Genomic DNA, 21,280 nt, shown 5'->3' on the forward strand with positions numbered 1-21,280 from the left:
TGTGGGGAGACCTAGGTCCCTGGGCCTGTGGTGGCCTTGGGGTATCCATGGGTCCCTAAACGAATACACTAGAGGGGGCAGTTTCTCATTAGATTTCAAAGATGGCTGCATCATCGCTAGGGCTGAGCAAAGCTCTTGCTTCTGTCTTTGGGCATCAGACTGCATCCCTAGACTCTGTTGGGGAACTACTGCCGCCCCTGCACGCAGTAGACAAGCTTGAGAAAGTCTCCATCATTGTCCCATGGAATTTTAGGCACCAGTGAACTGTACTCACTGAGGGCCAGAGTGTGTATAACCTTGAGTCTGACCTTATTGGATTGGCACGCCTCTCTCAAAATGCATTCACTTAAGACAGGGAAGTCTTGAAGGTAAGAGGGATAAGTAAACTGGCTCGTGTATCTTTACTTAAGTTTTAAACTTCGCTTAAATTTTGAGCTTTTCTTAACCTTTAAACCTTATAAATTATACTCCCGAATCAACTCAGTCACAGGATCTCACAGATGTCAACATCTGTCTTTCTGCAATCAATCAATCAATCAATGAATCAAAGTCATGATCAACCATCTATTATCTTTCACCTGTCAGTCACCCATTTCTTGATCATCTATCTATAATCTATCAATCATCAATCTTTCTATTACCATTCAGTCAATCATTATCTGTCATCTATCATCTAATACCTAGTAATCACTAATCTATTATGTATAACCATTTATCATCTATCTACCAGGTATCTATCCATCTATCAGCTATATATCTATCTACCTACCTGTCAAACCTCAATTAATCTGTCAATCATGTCTATTATAAAATCAGTCAGTTTTCAATCATCTGTCTGTATCACTGTATTAAGCTATTTATCATTTATCAGTCATCTATCTACCTATCTATCAGCTATCAACTATTTCTCGATCTATATATCATCTATCTATCCACTTGCCTACCTATCTCATGGTAAGGACAATAAAATGGCCTTTCCTTTGAGTCTTATTCTTTCCCTAAACATCTCCCTGTCTATCAAATTCTGTGCTTAAAATCTGGGACTAGGGGATGGTTCAGTGGGTGAATTGCCTGCTGAGCAAGCAAGAGGACCTGAGTTTGGATTCTCAGCACCCATGAAGAATGCAGCTCATGGAGGCCTGTGACCTCAGTGCTGGAGGGTGCTTGAGAGGCAGAGACAGGAGGCTCCTGGGAGTGCTGGCCAGTTGACTTAACCGAAATAGTAAGCTCAGGTTTACTGAGAGATCCCATATCAAAAATAAACTAACACAAGGTGGAGAATGAAGAGGAGGACATGTAACCTACGGCTCTACACACGCATGCTCAGATGAACATACCTGCACACAGTAAAATTAATTTAAAAAAATCCATGTTGGCTTATTCTTTTTGTGGTAAAGCCAAGAATCCAGTTTGACTTGTGCTGGGGTCTCTAAGTGGGGAGGGAACTCCTCAGCTTGGAGCAGAAGTTGGGGGCAGTCTCTGCTATAGACAATGAGAGCATCCATTTCTCTCTCAGGCTACTGTGAACACATCTGGAGTTAAGACTGCCAAGCATACATCCTACCACCGAGTTATAGCCCTAGTCTCTATTCTTGTTAACTTACTGTGACAGGATCTTGCTAGGTTGCCCAGGCTGGCTTTGAACTCACTCTGCAGCCCAGGTAGGCTTTGTTCTTGCCAGCCTTCTGCCTTAGCCTCCCAAGAGTGGGCAAACACTGTATTCGCTGAGCTATGCCCAAGCACAGAAGAAGTTTTGACTCCCTAAATTAGAAAAGATCTCTCGACATAGCCCTGGCTGTCCTGTAACTCATGATGCAGACCAAGGCTGGTCTCAAACTCATAGAGATCCTCCTGCCTCTGCCTCCTGAGTGCTAAAATTAAAAGCACGAGCAGCCATGCTTGGCTAGACTTCCCAAATCCTTACCTTAAATCCTGGCCATTGTCATCAGATGAGACATCATCCACGTGGATCTGGTCACAGTCCTGTGGAAACATGATAAGGACAAAGGCATGCCAGTTAGTCTGAAGTGGAGCTGATCGATATTTTGGTTTGATTTTTTTTTTTTTTGAGACAGGTTGAATGTAGCCCAGGCTGACCTTGAACTTGGTATGTAGCAGAGGATGACTTTGAGCTTCTGATCCTCTGCTTCCAATTCCCGAGTGTAAGATTATAGGTGTGCACATCTACTTCATGCTGTGCTAGTGACAGGACCAGGGTGTCAGGCTTCCTAACCAAACACCAACAACTGGGCTACGTCCCAGCCTAGCGCCTTATTTATTTATTTATTTATTTATTTATTTATTTATTTATTGGTTTTTCAAGACAGGGGTTCTCTGTGTAGCCCTGACTCCTGGTTGCTCTGTAGACCAGGCTGGCTTCAAACTCACAGAGATCCGCCTGCCTCTGCCTCCCAGGTGCTGGGATTAAAGGCTTGTGCCATCCTCCCCCAACCCCCCCAGCTGGTGTTGGTTTTAAGAGTGTGTCCTCAGATGAGGAAGGGTGAGCACTGGAGCTGGCATTCTTGGGGACTGGTCTGGGTTTTGTCCCAAAAGTTTAGGGCCTTGCCTTAAGTATAGGCTGCTTTTCTCTTTGGTACCCATATGAATAAGCACATGGCCACAAGGAGATACCAGGTAAGTGACCAGCTCAGCTGAGTGACCTTTGCAAATGAAAAGGGGGTAACTAGTGTGGCTTTGGGGGACACCAAGGCTCCCCAAGTCTCTAGGAAACGGTGTCACCTGGTCATCAGGTGGGTGCTAGTTAACTTTCACAACACAGTGAGATCTGTTGCATCCAGGCTCTGCAGCTCACCGTGTGCCTTAGGTTTCCCTTCTGTCCTTAATCCCGTATTACCAACCACGTGGACCTGAGGACACCATAAAGCAAGATGCACAGATCTCTGTCAACCCAGAAAGTTCTGTGAACTGCGCTGCTCTAGGAAAAAGGAATACGTCAACATCTGACTTCTGGACTGGCTCAGTGAGGTTTTTTCCAGGGAAGGGCTTGTTAGCTGGCCTAGCTGTATAGCCCATTCTATGCTGCAAAGTATGTGTGTGTTCATGCATGCATGTGTGTGCATGCACACGTGCATGCTAACTCATATGTGCACACACTCTTGTGCACTCACCCATGCAGGTGCATATAGTGGCTGATGTCTGATGTTGGAATGGCTTTCTTCTTCTTCTTCTTCTTCTTCTTCTTCTTCTTCTTCTTCTTCTTCTTCTTCTTCTTCTTCTTCTTCTTCTTCTTTTAGAAGAATTGATATTTTCTTTCATTTATTTATTTTATTTTTATGTGCATTTGTGTTTGCTTGCATGTATGTCTCTGTGAAGGTGTTGGATCCTCTGGAACTAGAGTTACCGAGCTACAATCTTCTATGTGGGTGCTAGAAATCGAATTTGAGTCCTGTGCCAAGAGCAGCCAGTGCTCTTAACAACTGAACTGTAGGTCCAGACCCTCCCAAAGTATTTTTTGAAGCGATTGCCCACATTTAAAGTAAAGGGACCTCTTTCTGAGTTCCAGCACCGTGTCATTTGGAACTGATCTTTGGCTGTGCCCCAGGGCCTGGAGGTTCATCTGCAGTTTCTCCCATTTGGCTTAGCCTCACTTGACCGTACAGTGTTTATCTGGCTCTTCCCCTCATAGCTGGCCTGTATGAGGAAGGGTCCCAGGACCAGCCCTCCTGACAAGCTGGTGAACAGCTCTCTTCTCCTGAGATAGAGTCTTAGGTAGCCTGAGTTGGTCTCTGACTCACTATGAAGTCAAGGATGATCTCCTGCCTCCACCACCCGAGGGCTGGGTATACAGTACAGACATGTGCCACCAAAGTTTTTTATGTGCCAGGGATGGAACTAAGTTTCATGCACGCCACGCAAGCGTTCTGTCAACTGAGCAGCATCCCCAGCCCCTGGATGATTGGCATTTAAGATGCAAGGCTGACTCTACAGACCCAGGCACAGAGGACACAAAGTGAGCACCCGGCATCTCACAGCGCACTGCAAACCTGGCACAGGATGCCCTCTCAGGCCTGAGAGCCCTGCGGGGGTCAGACAGCGCCCCATATCCCTACCCTCCTCCCCTGGCAGGTTCCCAGGGTTTCCCTGACGTCAGGGGAAAGGCATGCGAAGAGGCTCTGCTTTTCTCATTTGTGAGGGGATTGTTGGGGGCGCTAAAATGTGACAACAGTAGCGATCACATTTCGAACTTCATAAAACACCGTGACCCTCGCTAGACGCTACCTCATGCTCCACCAGCTGACCTGGATCAAATTACCCTCCGAGCCAGCGGCGCCAGGGTCGCTGGACAGTGCAGGGGGCAGGGGACCTGACTGAGCTTTCGTGGAGGCAGACTGGTGTCCCTGATTATGCTGTGCACACCCCCAAATATGGGGCAGTACTCAAAGCTGAACTCACTATATAGCACATTCTCAGGGCCTGTGGGGAAATTCTGGTCTATCTCACGTCAAAGAGGGAGGGACTACCCTGTGAAGGGTTTTACTGGGACCAACCGGTAAAGTCAGGCAAAGGGGTCCTACGGCCTTGACACCTATGGTAAGGTGATGTGGGCTAGGGAATCTGGGCAGCAAACAGTCACTCAATGTCAGCTTATTGGTGCAGAGAGAAACAGGGTACCCCTCCCCTTCCATCGACGGGAACAGAGTGGACTGAAGGTTCCCGTTTGGGGAACTCCAACCTCATAGCCCAGAAGACAAGGGCAGGCCTTGAGTGTGCTCGCAGGACTCCAAGGCGTCTGGAATAGTGGAGAAGTGGCTAAGGAGGAGACATTCACTGTGGAATCTTGGGTGTGGTGATAGCAATCCACTAAAATACTTGCTATTTTAAAAGGACAAAGAACAATCTAGAAATTTATATGTCTGGGAGGAAACAGCAGCTCCACAGGGAAGAAGCTGAGGTTGGCCCAGTGGGCAGTGGAGGGATTAGCCTAACTTAAATGGTGTCAACAAATTAATGGTAAAGATAGCAATAAATATGAGAGCTGGGGTGTGGCCCAGCTGGATGTCCTTGTGTAGTCTGAGTTCAGTCCCCAGGGCCATTGTCACCACCACAACAAAAGGAAGGCTGGGGAGTGGTCCAGTGACAGAGCGTTTGTGTTGTGAGGATCTGGTTTTGTTCCTCAGAACAGAAAAAAAAAAGCAGTAAAAACAAATATGGGTGTGTGCATGCACACACACACACACACATAGGCGCACACACAGGTGCACACACACATGAGGAGGGGCAGGGATTATCAGTTATATGCATTGCTTTTGAATAAATAATTGAGGAGGAGACCACATCTGCCTATTTTTTTCCTTTGTTTTTTTCTGTAGCCTGTCCTGCAACTAGCTCTTGTAGACCAGGCTGGTCTTGAATTCAAAGGGATCCACCTGCCTCTGCCACTGAGTGCTGGGAGTAAAGGTATGTGCCACCACTGCCCGGCCTGATGTGTTCTTGAGCTGTCACCGAGGCAGGGACTCTGCTCAGCCCTTCATTCAGATAAGAGACACTCTCATCGTCCCAGCTTACGTGGGAGAAAACGAAGCAGAGAGCACTGGCGCCTGTTATGGGCTGAGCTATCCCCTTCACAAAGAAGCAGAGTTGGAGCCTTAACCTCCATCGTCCGTGAGGTTATCTTTATTTGGAAATCAGCACAGCAACTGACCCTGATGTGGTCTCCTCCTAGGTTTGGACAAAAGGGAGATTTTGTCTTTGCCTGGATCACCCTGCATGCGCCTAGTTTGGTCTAGACGGTTTGGGAAGCTAGGCGGGGTCGGGCAGCGGATGGGAGAAACATGCTGATTCTGACAGAGACCAACATGCACAGAAGAAGGAACACGACAAAGCTGGGGTGACATCTGCGTGCTGAGGCATGCCGAGACCATCAGAGCGGGGAGCACTGTCCTTTACAACCCTGGCTTGGCCATAGCCGACTGGCTCTTGTAGAGGCTGCAAGGTTTGCACACAGCATTTGGGGCTTTCTGCCTGGGAGATGTGTCTGCTTCCCCACTTAACTTATTCACGATTGTTGTCTCCGTCAGTGTGGACCTGGGGGTGTTTATTCTGTACTTTGAGTTGGAATTCAATAGTTCATTATTAATCACTACGTCACCCCAGCTCTGGCCATTGGGGGCCCTTTCAGTTTCATCTTGTCCCTTTGACGTAAGGCACTGTTGGGGTTTGAGAGCTTCTTTAGTTTCTGGTGATCCCTCTGTCCCCATTTCTTAAGCATACCCCATTGGTCCTCACCACTACAACCAGCTGTTGTGTTTTCTTTCTGTCCTTCCCTTCCATCCCCTTCCTTCCTTCTGATGGCCTTGAACTCACTGTGTAGCCCAGGTTGGTCTCACAATGTAGTCCAGACTGATCTTAAACGCCTGCTCCTGCCTTCTGAGTGCTGAGATTACAGGGGTGTATCACCACATCTGGCTCTCCCTTTCTCACCGTAGGAAATGCTCACAGTTAATTGTCAACTCCCTGCCCAGCTCCAGAGCTACCCTCAAGGACTTTATGTTGGAGAAAGGGGTGGGAGGCCAGGATCTGGGTACTGGGGGGTGCATTGCTGCTGGGGTGTCAGAGTTTCTGTCCTTAGAAGACAGAGCAAGTTTGTCAGCTTGGCCTTTTAAACTCTGACACACCTAATGAACACACCTGCGTGCGGGGGTTACGAGGCAAGTGTTGGGTGCTCAGTTAGTGGCTCACATCCCAAATATGCTGGATGTGGCAGAGGTCAGCACCTTCCTAGCCAGTCTTTACACATCTTCCCTGTGAGGTCTGCCTCCTGGGATGTGAGGACCACTGTCCTCGCTGCTGGTCTTACCACGGTCCTTGCTTCTGGCCTCACCTCTATGGTCTGTTCTCCACTGGGCAGCCATGGGTAGTCTCTGAACCACGTTCTGAGGTTCAAAGGGTCCAGTGCTTCCAACCCCTCCTTGAATGTGACCCTGATCCCCACACTGGCTCCCAAGCTGTACCCCATAGTGTACCCCACCTTCTGCTTCTTCTATTTTAGCTCTGCTGCCTCCTCTCTGTTCCTGGAACCCAACCTTGACAGTGCCTCAGGCCCTTGGCACTGCCGTTCATTGTGTCTGGAAGACCCTCCACATACACACAGGCCCCTCTCTCACCGACCTTAGGTCTCTGTTCAAATGCCCAAGGGGCGCCTACTGGATAGGGTGTGATGGTTAGTTTTATTTTTAATAATTTATGTATTTGTATTTTATGTGCATTTGGTGTTTTGCCTGCACGCCTGTCTGTGTTAAGGTGTCAAATCCCCTAGTAAAGGAGTTACAAATAGTTACCAGCTACCCTTTCTGAGCCATTTCACTGGCCCCAGGAGTTCTAGTTAAACGGGCTTTTCATTTGAATTTATCTCCACCTCTTTCAACACAGATTAGGTCTAAACAAATGAGTTAAGCTGTGCCCAAAGCTGCTTCCTGCCCCTTTCTGTAGCGAGCTGCGTGGTGTTGCACCTGATGGAGATGTATAATCAACTCCTGAGATGGCTAAGGCCTGACCTATGCTATGATCACGCAATGATTATCAGCTGCCTGCATATGCGTGAACCTATGGGCAGTGCCCACCTGGCAGTTCAGGGTTGGCAGCCCATGCCTACTTCAGGGCTGGGAGAGGTTTGCCCAGGGAGAGAGGGTAGAGAGAGGGTGGAGAGAGGGTAAAGAGAGGGAAAGAGAGAAGGAGAAGGAGAAAGATTATTGTGAATAAAGTCCTGAAAACTGCTGCAAGAAGAGCTCCGGGTGTTGCGTTTTTCCTTGCAGGACGAGGGTGGACGCGACACCTTTCCTTGCATCTTGTTCAAGGGTTTGCTCAGGAGTAAACATCCCAAGTGTATCCCTCACTCCTTTCTGTAAACCATGGGTCCAAGGAATGTAAATTCTTTTTTAAAAAGCTCTCACCCTGGCCCTGCTGCTCATTTTTGTTGCCCCAAGAGGATCTGTACCAGTCTGCCTCAATGAACATATTAGCCAAAGGCATTTCAGAAGGAAGAAGAGGCCACCAGGTTTTACTGGAATAGCAGAACCACCATCCCATGTGATTGGAGCAAGGATGGACGAGGGCCAGCAAGATCACCCTGACAAGAGTGTTCCCCCAAAAGGACACCGACTGACTACAGTTCTGTACTTTCCCAGGAGTCACTAGGAAATGATTCGAGTCTCTAAAAGAGACGGGAGAGCTGGGGGATGGCTCAGTGCTTGAGGGCTCTACTCTTCCAAGGAACCCCACATTCTACTCCCAGCACCTGCTTCAAAGTGCTCCAGCACTAGGGGTCTGCTGCCCTCTGCTGGCCTCTAAGAGCATCTACAGTCAGGTACACGCACATACATAAAATAAAAATAAAGTCTTTTTTGAAAAGGAGCTGGGTGGTGGTGGCACATGCCTTTAATCCCAGCACTTGGGAGGCAGAGTCAGGTGGATCTCTGAGTTCCAGGTCAGCCTGGTGTACAGAGCGAGTTCCAGGACAGCCAGGGTTACAGAGAGAAGTGCTGTCTTGAAAAATAAAATCAAAATGACAAACTCCACAAAAACCTAAATATACAAAAAAAGGTAAATATTTCTGACAGAGCTAGAACTCCCCCCCACACACCAGTAACTGTGACAGTGAGCATGCGTGCCGACCCTCAGGTCATCCCCCCAGTAACTGTGACAGTGAACATTGGGTACCGACCACCAGGTCACCCCCCCATCCCAGTAACTGTGACAGTGAGCGCTGGGTGCTGACCTCCAGGTCATTGAAGAACAGGTGTGTGTCAGCGAGGTTGAAGATCATCTCTTCCATCATCAGGCCTATGCGCACTGACGTCGTGGTGTCCTGTGGGAAAGAGACGGGACAGTTTAGTACACGCTTGGCCTCTTGGTCTCAGCCCATCCCTCCACCCCACTCTTGCTCTGGAAGGCAGAGGGCGTCCATGTTCTTCCGAATGGCTCACAGCTCCTGTGTGGTTGAGAACACGGCCTGGGGGGAGAATGACTTGTTCACACCAGGGGAGAAGGAGGTGGATACTGGGAATGACACCACTCTAGAGCGATGGCAACAAGCAATTACAGCAAGGACAGAAGCCAGTTCGTCAGAGTGTAAGGTGCACCGTACGCTAAACCTCTTCCCCTTCTTTTCCAGCCCAGACAGGGTTTCTCTGTGTAGCCCTGGCTGTCCTGGAACTTGCTCTGTAGACCAGGCTGGTCTCGAACTCACAGAGATCCTCCTACCAAGGCCCGCGCCACCACTGCCTGGGTTTTGTCAGGGATTTTGGCATGAAAGAAGAAAGTAACTACCACAAGCCTTTGCTGCCAGTCACCCTCCCTGAGGAAGATACATTCCAGTGGGCAGCAAACATGGCCCGTGCTGTCTTATCTGGCTCATGAGTTAAGATGAACGGATGCCCGGGCTCCAGGATAAAGACAATGTGGGACTCGCAGGTGGCCGTGGATTGGAAGTGTGTGCGGGTTACTTGGTTTTTATTGCCAAGAGACACAACCTAGAGTCGCCCGGAAAGAGGGAACCTCAGCTGTGGAGCGCCTCAGTCAGATTAGCTTTCACTGGCCTATGAGACTGATTTGATTAATGACTGGCACCGGTGGGTCCCGCCCACCCCCAGGCCCCGCCCCCGCCCCCTCTGGGAGGCACCGTCCTTAGGCAAGGGGTCCCGGCTGTGTAAGGAAGGCTGTGTAAGGAAGCTAGCCGAGCATGAGCCAGTGATCCAGCGAGCAGTGTTCCGTCACCTTTCCCGCCTTCAGGTTCCTGCCCTGACTTCCTTCAGTGAGGGTCTGTGATCCGGAAGTATAAGCCAAATAATGCCTTCCTTCCCTAAACTGCATTTGGTCATGCTATTTATCACACAACAGAACCCAGACTAGAACACACCATAAATGAGAAGTGGACTGGGGGCTGGGGACATGGCTCAGAAGCAAAGGACTTGCCATGCAGGCATGAGGACTTAAGCTTGATCCCCAGAATGTACATAAAAAGTCCGGCAGTTGTGCAGGTTTATAATTCCAATGTGTGTGTGTGTGTGTGTGTGTGTGTGTGTGTGAGGCAGGTGGGTGCCTGTGGCCGGCCAGCCCAATCCATGAGCTCCAGGCCAGCGAGAGACCCTGTTTCAAACCAAGGTGAATAGTGCCGAAGGAAGAACAGCATAGGTTGTTCCTTGGCTGCCATGCACACTTGCACCTGTGTTCATGAGCACCCGCATGCACATATACATGCACACATGTACACACACACACACACACACATCCAGGAAGCCCTCCTGCTACAAAGTAAACAATTCCCCAAACAAACCCCTTTTGACTTTAAAAATAAAACAAAATAAAAAATAATGAAACAAAACAACAAAAAGGAGAACAAAGGAAGTGCAGCTGCTGATCTTGGTTTCACACACACACACACACACACACACACGCACGCACACACGCATGCACATCCATGTGTGCGCACACCCACACAGATGTGGAGAACCAGACCAGGATGGTGCCTTTGGCCAAACACCTCATCAGGGCTCCGCCTCCCATCCAGGGTCTGGCCAGGAGGTGGCAGACAGGGACTCTGGTTGGAGAGGGCAACTGAGAACAAACCTCTTGTGCCTGGAGGAAGTCGACATGTCCCGGGGAAGGTTGTGGTCACCTCTGGGCCACTGCTCGTCCCTTGGGAAAGGCAAGGCTGATGTGCACCTGGCTGGGAGACTGGCTCTCCTGAACAGGAGGGGAGAGGAAGGCTGCCATTTGGCCCAAAAAGACTGACTCAGAAAAGCAGGACAAAACAATTATTGTGTGTAAAAACCACTTCCCTGGGGTGTGGTGTGGTGTGGTGGTGGTATGTAATAGTTATAGGAAGGCGAATCGGAGATTGCGTCTGGCTGATGACGGTAGGACATGAGTAGGAGCTTTGTGTGCGTGACCGCGGCAAAGGTGAGGGATGGGACCTTCTTTCTGTTTTTGACAGGGCCTCATTTGCCCAGGTTGGCCTTAAACTTATTGTGTAGCCAAGGCTGGTCTCAAATTCCTGATCCTCTTCTTCCGCCTCCCAAGTGCTAGGGTTGTAGGCATGTGCTATCTTGCCTGGCCTTTTGTACTGGATTTATTCTTTTGTACTGGATTTATTCTTTTGTAATGGATTTATTCTTTTGTAATAGATTTATTCTTTTGTAATGGGTTTATTCTTTTGTAATGGATTTATTCTTTTGCTGCCGGGAGGGAACCCAGGGCCTTTGCATATGCCAGGGCTGGCCCTAGCCTTGAGAACTAATTTCTCTCTCTCTCTCTCTCTCTCTCCCTCCCTTTTTTTCAAGAAAGGGTTTCTCTGTGTAGCCCCCTAGCTGTCCTCGTACTCGCTCTGTAGACCAGGCTAGGCTGACCTCAAGCTCAGGGATCCACCTGCCTCTGCCTCCCAAGTGCTGGGGTTAAAGGCCTGGTGCCACCACTGCCCGGCTCCACTTTGATTTTTTTAACCCAGGAGAAAAGGTCTTACTCATTACTGTTTGAATGTGAAAAGCCCTCACAGGCTCAAGTGTTTGAACATTCGGTTCCCAGTCAGAGGCGCTGTTTCGGAAGGTTGGAGACCAGGAGTGGGTCACTGGGGTGGGTGTTAATGGGTGTTAAGGTTTGACAGGCCCCACTTCCTGTCTGATATTTGCCTCCTGATGGAGGAGACCGTGTGGCCATCCATCTCAGGCGCCCACTTCCACACCTTCCTGGCCGCAGCGAACTGTGTTCCCCTTACACTGTGAGCCAAAGTGACCCCCTTCCTCCTTCCCTAAGTTGCTTTTTATCAGGTATTTGGTCACAGCCAGGACAAAAGCCACCCATACGCTCCTGAACGAGGGGACCTCCCCAGAGATGCTCCGTCCAGAACTGAGGGCAAGTTGCCAAACACTGGACCTAACTCAACCTTGCAGCTGAGGAAGACAGAAAGAGCGAGATAGAAAACCCAAACCTCAGCAGAAAGAAGTCTGCCAGTCTTCCTCATGTTGATACGAAGACTTAAAATATCTTAGGGTCGGGAGATGGTTCAGTCAGCAAGTCCCAGCCATGCACGCTGAGTTTGCATCCCTAGCACCCATGGAAAGGCTCAGCCCAGTGGCTCATCTGTAACCCTAGTGCTGGCTGTGGGCCAGAGACAGGTGGGTTCCTGGAGCTCATGGGTCAACAGCACAGGCGTGTGTTCACACATGACCTCATATATGTATGTATTATATGTATAAAATCGTGTATACGTACATACCCCCACAGACATACCTGCACACACTTAATATTTTTTAAAAGGATGGATAAGCTACGACAAAACCAGAATTCAGGTATGAGAGCTGGAGGAAAACTTCCCATGCACCTCCCAGTGCCCGCTGGGTGATTTCCGAACACCCGCCATGTCACACCCGCTTGCTCTGCAGCCTTCGGTCACACAAGAAGCAAACAGCGTGACCCGGGCAAGTGTGTGGCAGCTTTCTCACTACCCTTTCAGACCCACACCGAGCCTCGTGTCAGCGATGGTGCACAGAGGGTTCACCAGTCCGGTGTGAGTGTGAGCACCTCGTCCAATGTCCCCGCGCCACTCTTATCCCATGGGCTCCTGATGACCCATGGTGCAGCCTGTGACGGCAGGCACAGGAGAGGCACTTACTTCCTAGACCATCACATACTCTTTGGATTAAAGCAGAAGTCCAGTGGTTAACTTGCTAAACAAGCAACATCAGACACGGCTGACTTGAAAAACAAAGAGCGATTAAAACCAGAGCGGGAGAAGAAAGGGCGAGTGGAGAATGAGTTTAGCGTGGAACATGCCCCTGGAAGGGCTGTGCTGGGCAGGGTGGGGAGGAGGGAATGCCATCGCTGGCCTAGCGTGCTTGCGGGTGGCTGTTACCCTGAGAAGGCAGAAACCTGGTCCAGACTCGGCAGATTTTTCCAGTGAGCCCTAAGGTTTTGCGGGTTTCTGGAATTGACTTTGATGTCATCGTGGTGGTCTGTGCATGCCTGGGGTGGGGGGTTAGAGAGAAGAGGTGGGACAGAGACAACACTCTGGATCCCCACGAAGCAGGGGGACCCACTTCCAATGCCTTCCTGATAGAATTCTTTTAGTTAGGGGAGGGGTTTCAACCACCAGTCTGGTAGCTGCTAGGCTATCCTGTGATGATGCCTGGTTGTATTTCTTGGGTGGAAGAGAGAGGGTAAAACAGTAAAAAAAAGGAAAGTCTTTCCTAAAACAAAATCAATCTGAGGTAAAACAAGTTAAGAAAGAAGGCCGAAGGGAGTGACTTGGAGAGCTTTTGAAATATGAATGCCGAGTTACTCAGTGTGAACACAGCAGTTAGTTCCTAGGGCTAGGGAGATGGCGGCGTGGCCACAGTACCTGCTGCCCGTCCAGGGAGTTGGTGCTCAGAACCCATGTCAGGTGGCTCACAATCACCTGCGGGTCTGGCTTCAGGAGATTTGAGTCTCCTGTCTTCTGAGGGCACCTGCACATGCCTGGTTCACACACATACACCAGCCATACATCACCACAGCTGTGGGGGAAGAGGGAGGCTGATCTGGTAGGATGTTACAGAGAATGGCAGCCATATGCCTAGTCACCCACAGCAGATTCATTAGGGTGTGTGGATCCCACTGTGACATGTCTCAGGCACTGGAACTCACAGCGATCCACTTGCTTCTTGTAGTAAGGAGGCCAGCAGGCTTGCTTTTTGTCCCACCCGGCTCCTGCACGGCTAGCTTAGCCCCGGAAATAATCACTCCACTCCCTGAATATGTCTTCGCAGAGGCGATAACATAAAACAAAAGACTTTACTTCTACTACAATGAGGGCAATGATCATGTTTCTTTTGATAAATGCCTATTTTGAAACAGGCGTTGTCTGCTTTTTAATATTTAAGTGGGGGCCAACAAAATGGCTTCATGGGTAAAGCCATTTGCTGTGTTAGCCTGGTAACTTGAATTTGATTCTTGGATTCAAACAAGGCTAGAAGGAGAGAACCAACTCTACAGAGTTGTTCTCTGACCTCACACGCAGACATAACACAATACACACACACGTGCACACACACATGCAGACACACCATACACACACCACACACACAAGCAAGTCACACCATACACACATATCCCACACACAGTGCACACACACACACACACATGCAAACACCCCCCCCACACACACACACAGATAACTCATCCACTGGCCTTCAGTTCTTTAGATGTGTTTCTGAAAGATGGATGATGGATGGTTAACAACTTCAATGAGCTGGTTAAGTCTTCTTCTTGTGCTTCTGGATACAAGTCCTCTGTATGTACCAGGCAAGTGATCTACCACTGAACCTTACCCAGGCCACAAGTGGCCACATCAACACTGCTGTCGCTTGTTTGCAAGGTACCTGGAGAATACATAGTCTGAGTATTCCAGCAATTCAACCAGGGGGTTTTGTCTTAGCTGTGTGTGTGTGTGTGTGTGTGTGTGTGTGTGTGTGTATGCATGTGTGTGTGTGATAAGCATGTGTGATGTGTTTGTGGATGGGCGGTATGCATGGTGTATGTGTATATGGTACATATGCATGTGTGCTGTATATACACGTACATGCATGTGTTCAGGTGTGGAGGGCAGAAGTTGACCTGGGGCATCTTCCTCTATTACTCTCCATCTTACTTTTGAAACAGGGTTTCTCACTAAACCTGGGGCTCATTGCTTCAGTTAGGGTGGCTGGACAGTGAGCCTTGGGGATCCACCTGTCTCTACTGCCTGCCCCCCTCCCCCAGCGCTAGGGTTACAGACATATGCTGCCATTTCTGGCTTTACGTGGGTGCCAAGGATCCAAGTTCAGGTCTTCATGCATACGTGTTACACTCACTTCTCATGGAGCTTTCTCTCCAGCCCCCAGCCCAGTGCTAACAGTATTTCCAGAGGGGGCCTTCCTGGGTATCTGTGTCTCTAATCTCCACCCCTGAATGCCAACAGCAACTTCCCCCCTTTCCCCCAGTGATGACAGCCACAGATGTCTCCAGACTTGGCCCAACAGGCCCCAGGAGCCAAGTCGCTCCAGCTGAGAAGCCCCACTCGAAAGGCCTCTAGATGAGAAAAAGTGCAGTTCTCAGCTCGCAGCGTTAGCAGCCAAGTCTGGAGTCACAGAGTGGAAAACCCTGAAACGAAACTAGCTTTCTAGCTCACGCACAAACTGAATCACATTAGAAACAAAAATGAAAAAAAACCACAAACAAACCCAGGTCTGGGGCTGGGGCTCAGCTGGTACAGCGCTTGCTTAGGTTGCCCAAAGCCTGGAGTTTGATCCCCAGCACCAGATAAACCTAGAGTGTGGTGCATGCCTGTAGTCCCAGCACTTGGGAGGTGGAGGCTCAGAAATTCAAGGTCATCTTTGACTATCTGGTGAGTTCCAAGCCAATCTGGGCTACAGGAGACCCTGCCACCACCACTGCCTCCCCATATGGAAATCTCCCACCCACCAAGGCAGGAGGTGCCTCTTGTGTGTCTCAAGGAGGAAGTCAGATGGCAGTTAGAAGCAGCGACACTGAGAACCCTGGATGCCTACTGGTAACCTGCCTGTGTTTTCTGAAGGTGATTTGGGGCGGCCCACTTAACTTCATGCCCCTCATCCTGACTGAGTAGCCAGAGCACCCGCTTCCCAGAGGTGGGCCATTAACAACAGTCTGGTCACAAAAAAAGTACTCTGTCATAGGGGTTGGCTAGGCTGCACCCTGGGTCTCTCTGACCACACCTATAATATGAACTTGGTTCTTCCTTCCTCAGGTGCCATCCAGACAAAGGTTTTGGGGCAGAGGGAGGGCGCCACCACAGGCTTTCCTCTCCTGCCAGGACCCAGGCTGCCCAGGAGCCAGGCTTATGTCCCTGAGTGGTGTTGTCTGGGCTTGCCCATGCTTCCTACACAAGGTGGGTGTCAGGCCAACTCTGAAGTTGGCTCATAGCCCGCTGCCTGCGGTCACCTCGCTTCTTCTTCTGCGTCAATTACCCTGACAACCCCAACTTCAGGATGATATACTTCGGCACCTACTTTGGTATGAAGACCCCTCTTTTTCTTAAAAAAAAAAAAAAATCCCACCTGCACACACAAAACCAATTGAAGCTATCACACCATCCAAACCAACCCAGCCTTTAACCATCCCTGCCAAGTAGCTGTTTATAAGCCGTACAAATAATTACTCTGCCACGAGGAAGAAAAGTACTAATTAAAGCTATTCATTAAAGCAGCTTGCCTATTCTGTGGGGTTTATCTCTCTGAGTGTCAGCCAGAGGTTAGGGGCGGATTAGCACACAGTGGAAGGCTCTGCCAGCTAAACCTCCTCCTTGCGGTTAGACTTTAATAATGAAGTTGTCATTAAAAGCAAGAATTTAATGGTTTTAATTGGGTTTAATTACTTGGAAACGCCTGGAAAACAGATCAGCTTGTTAAAGGAAGAAAAAGAAAAAACTTTTTTTTTTTTTTTTTAAAGAGGGAGACAAGAAAATGATGGTCGTGGAAAAAAAAAAAAAAAAAAAAAAAACCCAAACCAAAGCAGGTCAATTCACGTGTTTGAACAGTAAAGAAAAACAAACCCAAACAAAAGCCCTCAAACTTGTTTCCTTGGCAGTTCCAGAGAACAAGAGAGAGAGAGAGAGAAATCTGAAAAGCTCAACAAATGATCTGTCTGTATGAACAAGCGCTTCCCCCAAAGACCTGGGGGTTATATTCTGTCTCGGCGACAGCAAGAGCCAGCTGAGGACTCAGGATGCAATCAGGGTCCAGGGTCGAGAGGAAGGGAAGAGAAGATGTCTTAGCTGTCTCCACTCTGAGGGGGGTCACGTGGCCCCACAGCACGTGAGTTCTTCTTATCCTGTTTAAATCACGTGGCCCCACAGCACGTGGGTTCTTCTTATCCTGTTTAAATCGTTTGCATTTACAGAACACAAGACCATCTAGCTTCCGCGTTTTCTGCTCTTATCCGAGGCCGGAAATTCAAAGTCAGAAACACAGAGGAGGTAGCAGCCTCCATCTTGTTTGCCCTGGACCCCGAGGCTGCCTGTATGGAAGAGGGAAAAATCTGAAGGTCTGGGGGAGACGATCACCCTGATGTGAGCCGGGTGCAGGGTGGTCCAGGGTGGAGAGGCATGGACGGCACTGGAGCCTGGAGAGGCATGGACGGTGTTGGAGCCTGGTACCTACAGAGTTATTTTGAACATGTCGGTACCGATGGTATCTAGTAGCTGCTTGATGCTCTACCCATGTCCCTACCAGCACCCTGTGGTTTCTCTCTTTGCTCATCACAAACAGCAATCCTTTAGCCTCCCTTCCACAGACACAGCACTGGACACAACCAGTTAAGGTTGTCTTGAGAAAGGGTTTCTCTATGTAACAGCTCTGGCTGTTCTGAAACTCGCTCTGTAGACCAGGCTGGCCTCCAACTCTCAGAGACCCGCCTGCCTCTGCCTCCCAAGTGCTGGGATTAAAGGTGTGCGCCACCACCACCTGGTACTTTTTATATTTTTGAGACAAGATTTTGCTATGTATCTGAGACTGACCTTCAACCTGGAGGGATTCCTCTGCCTCAATTTCCCTAGTATAAGGACTACAGGCAGAACCATGACCCCTTGTTCCAGCAGCCTGCTTCTAAGGAGCCACTTTTTTTCTGTCCATGAATAAAGTTTTATTGAAACACAACCACACATATCGCACATAAGATTTGTGTCTTGTCTATGGTTATTGTCCCATTACAGCCAACATGTTGAGTACTTGTGAGAGCCTATTTGATTCCTAAGATTCAGTTTTTTTCTTTTTCTCTTTTTTTCCTTTCCTTTTTTTTTGGATACAGCTTCTGGCTGGCCTTGAATCTGAATCTTCCTTGCTTTAGCCTCGTGAGTGCTGGGATCACAGGTGTTCATCAGCACATGTGGTTTAAGACTCAAGTCTGTAAGACACTGAATTCATTTATTTTATACGATCTGCCTGCCACAGAGGTGACCCCTTCTAAACACCTGTGACGTGTTAATGTGCACGTTCCAACCTCGACCCCAGGAGGTCAGTGCTGTTGATATCATAACTGTATCCCAGGGGTGGAAACTGAGGCACAGGAGACCAAGCACCTTGTGAGATACAGTTAGGGAATGAGGCTGGCTCTGAACTTGAGTCATCTGGTTCCAGAGCTACACTCTAGACCACAAGAAGACGAACTTTTTCTATACAAAGCAGGTAGCCTAGAGTCCGTGTTCTGTGTGGTCTCAAATATAACTCCTCAACCCTCCTGGGCAGCATAGGAGCGACCATGGGTAATATATATGAACATGGGAGCAGCTGTGTGCCAACAGACCTTGCTTACAGAGACAGTGGTGGGCACACTTGGTCCACAGAAGGAGAGAATGGACAGTACAAGACCTTGGAGTCAGGCTGGGAGCTGGGAAAGCTGCAGGCTTCAAGAGCCTTCGCTTGCATGACAACCACAGGATCTGGAGTGTTCTCCTCATGACTGACACTATTCCCTTTTGTGGAATGTATGTACCTATTATGCAGAAACACAGGGCATGGCGGGCTACGGGGTTCCTAGAGGATCCCCTGAGCATACGCACACCCTCAAGCACTCAGCATTTCTCGATGTAGAGGCTCCTCTAAACCTCCCCTGTCGTGAGCCATTTCCATGTAGCTGAGGATGACTTTGAACTTCTGTTTGTTTTTAAACACTTAGTGGTGTGTATGTGTAGTGTGTGTGAGTACGTGTGCCACCGTTTGCACATGATGGGCAGAAGACAACCTTCTGGAGCCGGTTCTCTCCTTCCATCTTGTGGATTCCTGAGGTCACACTCAATTACCAGCCTTGGTGGCAAGAGCCTTCACTTGCTGCCAGCTCTTGCTGGCCCTACCTTGAACTCCTGACCTTTCTGCCTCTACCTCCTAGGTGTTGGGATTGTAGGTGAGCTCCACTGTCTCCTTCCTTTCGTATGTCCTTCATTCCTCTGTCCTTTTCCTCTCTCCATTTCTCATTTTAAAGCATACAATCTGGGGCATCGTGTGCGTGTGTGTGTGCATGTATGTATGCGTGTGTGTGTGTATGTGCATGTATGTATGTATGTGCATGTATGTGTGTATGTAGCTCAGCTGTAGGATGCTTGTTGAACATACACAGATTCCATCCTTAGCAAGATCCTAAAGAAACATTTTTGAGACAGAATATTATGTAGAGAGGCAGCTTTCCTCTTGGTCCTCCTGCCCCCAACCCCCACCTCATCACCAGGTACAAGGATTACAGGTGTGCTCCATTGTGTCTGGCACAGCTTTGAAAAATTAACTGATTTAGTTTATGAATACAGGTGCTTTGCCTACATGTAGGTCTATGCATCACATTTGCCCAGTATCCAAGGAGGTCACAAGAGGGTGTCAGATCCCTTGAAAACAGTTCCATGAGTCACCACATGGGTGCTGGGAATGGAATCAGGTTTTTTTCAAGAGCAGTCAGTGCTCTTAACCACTAAGCCGACTCTCCAGTCCCCCAGCTTTTCTCTGGAGTATGTAATTCAGGGGCAGTACCATCTCCATCTCCTTCCCCAAATTCTCTTCACTGAGAAATAAAACGAGATTCCCACAAAACACTGGTTCTTTAGTGCCCTTTGCCCCAGGTCACCACCAGTTCACAGCCCAGCTCCCTGGACACGCCCATCTGGAGCCACAGGCTCCACCTTGTCTCTCTTCTTTCACATTGTCTCCTGTGATACTGCTCCATCCCTCTCAATGACCAAATTACATCTCACCATTCGACCGTCCTGTTTGGGGACCCAGTTGTGTCCCTAGAGGGATCCTTTAGCTGTATGTTCCTACTTATAATAAGGTCCTAGTGGGGGTTCCCCCCTGGACTCTGCCTCCTGCCATTAATGGGGCCCCAAAGTCCATACACTCGGAGGGGGTATGGAAAGCTGGCATGGGGAGGGGCACATCCCAACACAGTGTCAGCCCCAACAACAGTGATGATGCCCACCTGTCGTTCGTCCCGTCACACTTGAGCATCAGAGGCTCCAGAAATCCCAGCAACCTTTGGACACGCTCGAAACCCCCATTGTTGGAGACTAAAAGGCATGACGCACAGGTGGGCGCTGGTGGGGGTGGGGGTGGGGCTGTAGGGGGCACCCTCTCAACTTGAAAAGGAAAACCCCTGCCATTGTTTCCGTTTCCAGGACACCAGAGAGCCTTTCTCACCAAGACCATTGGGAGCACAACCCCTGTATTTAGAGAACAAAAGAACCTCTTGCTCCAACCCAAGTGAGCTCTCTTAGGTGTTCAGAGATGAGTGAAACCTTCCTTCTCCTCTCAGGTCCCCTCCAGCAGGTGGGCAGGGCGCGGGGACAGGGCTGACAGAGGGAGTAGGCAGCCCTTGCGAAGTCTTTAACTAGCTCCCAGTGCCCTCAACCCACAGCTGTCTTCACAAGGAGACAGCTTCTCCAAGCCGTGGCTTCAAAGAGAGACTGTTAATGAACGCTTTCCAGATAACCCCCAGCCGTCACCAAAACCTCGATTTTCTGTTGAATTGGATCCTTTAATGCCAAGAAGACGCATAAGCACAGGCCCTCAGCATTTAGGCTCCTGCTTGGGGGTTAGCTATTAGAAGGGATTAAGATGACAAAGGGTGACGCCTCCTGCCGGAGGCCCATAACTGTCATTCTTCACCTGTGTGACATCTTTCAAAGCTCCTCTGGCTCCCTCCTGGCTCACCCCCAGCAAAACAGCAGATGCCTGTGTTTCCGTGCCTTGCAGGATGGGCGAAGTGACCAGGGAAGCTACTCCTAACCTCCTTGTCCCATGAACAAAATAATCGTGGGTCCGAAAGTACCCATCCAAGCTGTTTCTTCCTTCGTCCCAAGCACCAAATAGCTTTGGCTACCAGAGTCTGAAGGTGGAGAAAAGAGTCTGATGTGAGCTCAACCCCAGTGGGGGAACAAAATCTCCCACTTCCTCGGCAAATCCTTTCTAAATTGTATTCATCTTGACTTAATCCACCTCTGCCGAGTGAATTAGGCAGTATTTATTTTGAGAGTCTGCGTTATGGAGTTCTAAGGACTGGGGCTGGGGCTGCACAGCCTGTCAGACCTCGGGCTGTCGCAGGCCCCGAGCCCAGCACAAAGTAAATAAACACAGCTGAACTCGGGAGGAACGCGAAGGTTTTCTCATTAAAGAAATAAAATAAACAGCGCTCCTTAAGCACTTTGGCTGGTGTTTGTTAGAGAGTGGAAAGATCTAGATGCCTGAGAGGCAGCTGTGGACAGAGAGCTGGGTCTTGAGGTGGGTGGGGGCGGGGATCC

General features: G+C 49.3%; 1 protein-coding gene across 4 annotated transcripts in view; it reads right to left on the bottom strand.

Annotated features, from left to right (window-relative positions):
* The window catches only part of Eya2 (EYA transcriptional coactivator and phosphatase 2), a 145,733-nt gene that overhangs the window by 8,023 nt on the left and 116,430 nt on the right, over nt 1–21,280 (bottom strand). For all 4 annotated transcript variants that reach the window (XM_050151219.1, XM_050151221.1, XM_050151220.1 and 1 more), the window contains 2 exons: nt 8,735–8,824; nt 1,925–1,983 (listed from right to left, as the gene is read on the bottom strand). In XM_050151219.1, coding sequence (XP_050007176.1) covers nt 1,925–1,983; nt 8,735–8,824 — 149 coding nt within the window. The remainder of the gene's footprint in view (nt 1–1,924; nt 1,984–8,734; nt 8,825–21,280) is intronic.

The sequence above is a fragment of the Alexandromys fortis genome, unplaced genomic scaffold (assembly GCF_014885135.2).
Source record: "Alexandromys fortis isolate MF-2015 unplaced genomic scaffold, M_Fortis_MF-2015_v1.1 scaffold_27, whole genome shotgun sequence".
NCBI classification, from domain to species: Eukaryota; Metazoa; Chordata; class Mammalia; order Rodentia; family Cricetidae; genus Alexandromys; species Alexandromys fortis.